This window comes from Plasmodium reichenowi, chromosome 8 (assembly GCF_001601855.1).
Source record: "Plasmodium reichenowi strain SY57 chromosome 8, whole genome shotgun sequence".
In the NCBI taxonomy this organism is placed as follows: Eukaryota; Apicomplexa; class Aconoidasida; order Haemosporida; family Plasmodiidae; genus Plasmodium; species Plasmodium reichenowi.
In genome coordinates, this window is record NC_033653.1 from 132,677 (window position 1) to 135,898 (window position 3,222).

A 3,222-nucleotide genomic window follows, 5' to 3' on the forward strand; every position below is an offset into this window, starting at 1 on the left:
GAAAAATTAGCTATAAATATTACTTTAAAATAAAATAATAAAAAAAATACAATTTTATATATATATATATATATATAAATATATGTATTGTATATATAATTTTTTTTTTTTTTTTTTTTAATAATGAATAATAAAAAAATATATTTTATTATTAATATATAAAGTATTAAATACAAAAATAAAAATATTATATAAAATATAATATATATATATATTAATCTTGTATGATATGATATAAAAATATAACTTATTATATTATATATATTTATAATTATTTTTATGTGGTATATATTTTTTTGTACTACAACGGTTTCGTTTTAAAATAATATCTATATAAATTTTTTATATTGTTATTTTTAAAAAATTAATTTGTTCATATATATATAATATATATATATTATTAAATAACGCTCTTGAAAAATCTTTAAAATACAAAAAAAAAAAAAAAAAAATACGTATTATAAAAATATTATATATATATTTTATTGTTAAAAAATGACATGAAGAGAAACACTATCTTTTAAAATCATCATAAAAGTAAAATATACCTCCCTACATACCTATTTATTTATTTATTTATTTATTTGTTTGTTTATTTTATATAAATTACATTTTTTTCATGTTAATAATTTTTGTAAAACATTATAAACTTACTATAAACAATATAAAATTAGATATATAAAATATATATTTATATATGTAAACTATGAATTATTTAAAAGATCCATATGTCGTAAACAACGAACATGAGATAAATAGAAATAATTGTTACTTACACGAAGAAGAAAAAAAAAATATAAATGTACAACAAAAGGATTTTATAAATGTACAACAAAAAGATTTTATAAATGTTGAACAAAAAGATTTTATAAATGTACAACAAAAAGATTTTATAAATGTTGAACAAAACGAATTTATAAATGTTGAACAAAACGAATTTATAAATGTTGAACAAAAAGATTTTATAAATGTTGAAGAATCTATTCCTCAAAATAATGATATATGTTCAAGAAAAAGATACATAAATTATAATAATTTTAGTGGACCTTATAATATACATAACAATTTTTATAATCATTATAAAAAACAAAAAAAACATTACAACGCTAATAATTTTTATCCAAGAAATAATATATTTTGCCATAACCAACAAAATGGGGTATACCATATGAACATAAATAATATAAACGTTTCTAAGAATGGTTGTATTATGAATAAAATAACGAAATCATTTGAAAAAAAGAAACAAAAGAAAAGCTCTTCACATGGATTATATAAACATGTGAATGATACCACAACGTGTCTATTAGATAATCAAATATATGAACCGAAAAATTTGTATTTGAACACTGATTCGTTTGTAGATTGTGAACAAAATAAAAATGACTCAAAAAAGCATAGAAATAATAAACATGTAAGGGATTGTGAATATGTTTATAATAGTGAGTTTGGACAAAATTCTGATGAGGGTGTTTCTTCTTTATCATGTGAAGACAAATCTATACACAATCCTGTGAAACGATCTTTTACGTTGAATGACAAGAATGCTGGTTCTGGTCATTTTTTAAATGAAAGAATTGTGGAAAATATGAACTATCATAATAACAAATATGAAGATAGTAAAAACCATGTGAGTAATAAATGTATTAATGACACCTATTGTAATAATAATAATAATAATAATAATAATAATAATATATATGTAAAAAACGAGACGTGTAATAATTTTGTACCCAATAATCATACAGAAAGATATGAAAAGAATTGTGCACATGTTATCGAAAGAGAAGAAGATATAATAAAACATATAACAAAATATAATGAAGAAGGAAAAAGGAAAAAAAAAAGAAATATGGATATATTGTCAAAAGATGAGATTTTAAAAGATGCTATAGAATATTTCCAGAAATGTTCATCAAGAAATATTGATAAGGTAAATTATGATAGTTCATATGAAGATGAAATGAAAATAAAAAATCTTCACCTTAAAGAAAATATGTGTTATGTATGTAAAGAAAAAGAACATATTTATAAATGCCCATATTGTGAAACTTGTACATGTTCATTAGTATGTTCAAAAAATCATAAAAAAATTTTTAAATGTACCCAAAAGTTGAAAAAAAATTTAAAAATAAAAAATGTTAGTAAAGGCAATTTTGATGAATCCATATTATATAAAGATTTTCTTTATTTACAAAATATTGAAACTATAATACGAGGAAATTATAAATATATCAAAGTTAAGAATTATGAAACTACAAATATATGGTTATTACATAATAAAATATTAATTAAATTATTAAAAAAAAGAAAAATTATCTTATTAAAAGCTCCTATATTTACAAAAATACATAAAGAAAATAAAACATTCATATATAATCATATTCTTTTCTGGACTATCAAAATAACATTTGTTAATCTTAATATTAGGATTTTATATCATGAAATAAATGAAAATCTTACATTTTTACAAATTATTCAATATTTATGTTCTAAAATGGATAAATTACAAACAAAAATTTTTATCTACCTTCAAAATGTTAAATCAATATATGTATCTTTGAACAATGAACAACCAAATAAACGAAGGAAAAATCTAAATCATCATCAAAATAAAAACGAAAACAATAATTATAATAATAATAATAATGCATGTGATATGAAAAAATATTGCTCCGTTCAGCAAGTTCTGAGGAAATCATTGTGGGGAAAATCATTTTATGAATACCCTCATTTTCATATAGAAATTTTATATGAAGATAATAAACCGATTGTAAATCCTTTGTATGAGCTTGAGCACAAAAAAGAGGAGGAGAACCAACAGAATTGTCAACAGGAAGGAGGTATAGGGAATAACATTTATATGAGAGAAGGTGGTGACGATAATAAGGAAGGTGACGAGGATAATAAGGAAGATGACGAGGATAATAAGGAAGATGACGAGGATAATGATGAAGGTGACGAGGATAATAAGGAAGATGACTAGTATAATGATGAAGGTGACAATGATATGGATAATAATGATTAAAACAATATGTAAAAACCAATTTTAATGAGAATATGAAAAAAAAAAATATATATATATATATATACATATATATATATATTATAAATATGTAAAAATATATTTATTTATTTATTTGTTAATTTATTTATATATTTATCTTTTTATTTTTATTTATATTTATATTTATATTTATATTTATTTTTTTTTTTTTTTTT

General features: G+C 19.5%; 1 protein-coding gene across 1 annotated transcript; it reads left to right on the forward strand.

The window, feature by feature from the left end:
• Window positions 1-706: 706 nt before the first annotated feature.
• On the forward strand, window positions 707-2,986 carry PRSY57_0803900 (hypothetical protein; the record flags this gene model as incomplete). Its single annotated transcript, XM_012906980.2, has 1 exon — window positions 707-2,986. The coding sequence occupies one exon, from the start codon at window positions 707-709 to the stop codon at window positions 2,984-2,986; it is 2,280 nt and encodes a 759-aa protein (XP_012762434.2).
• Between the last annotated feature and the right edge of the window lie 236 nt (window positions 2,987-3,222).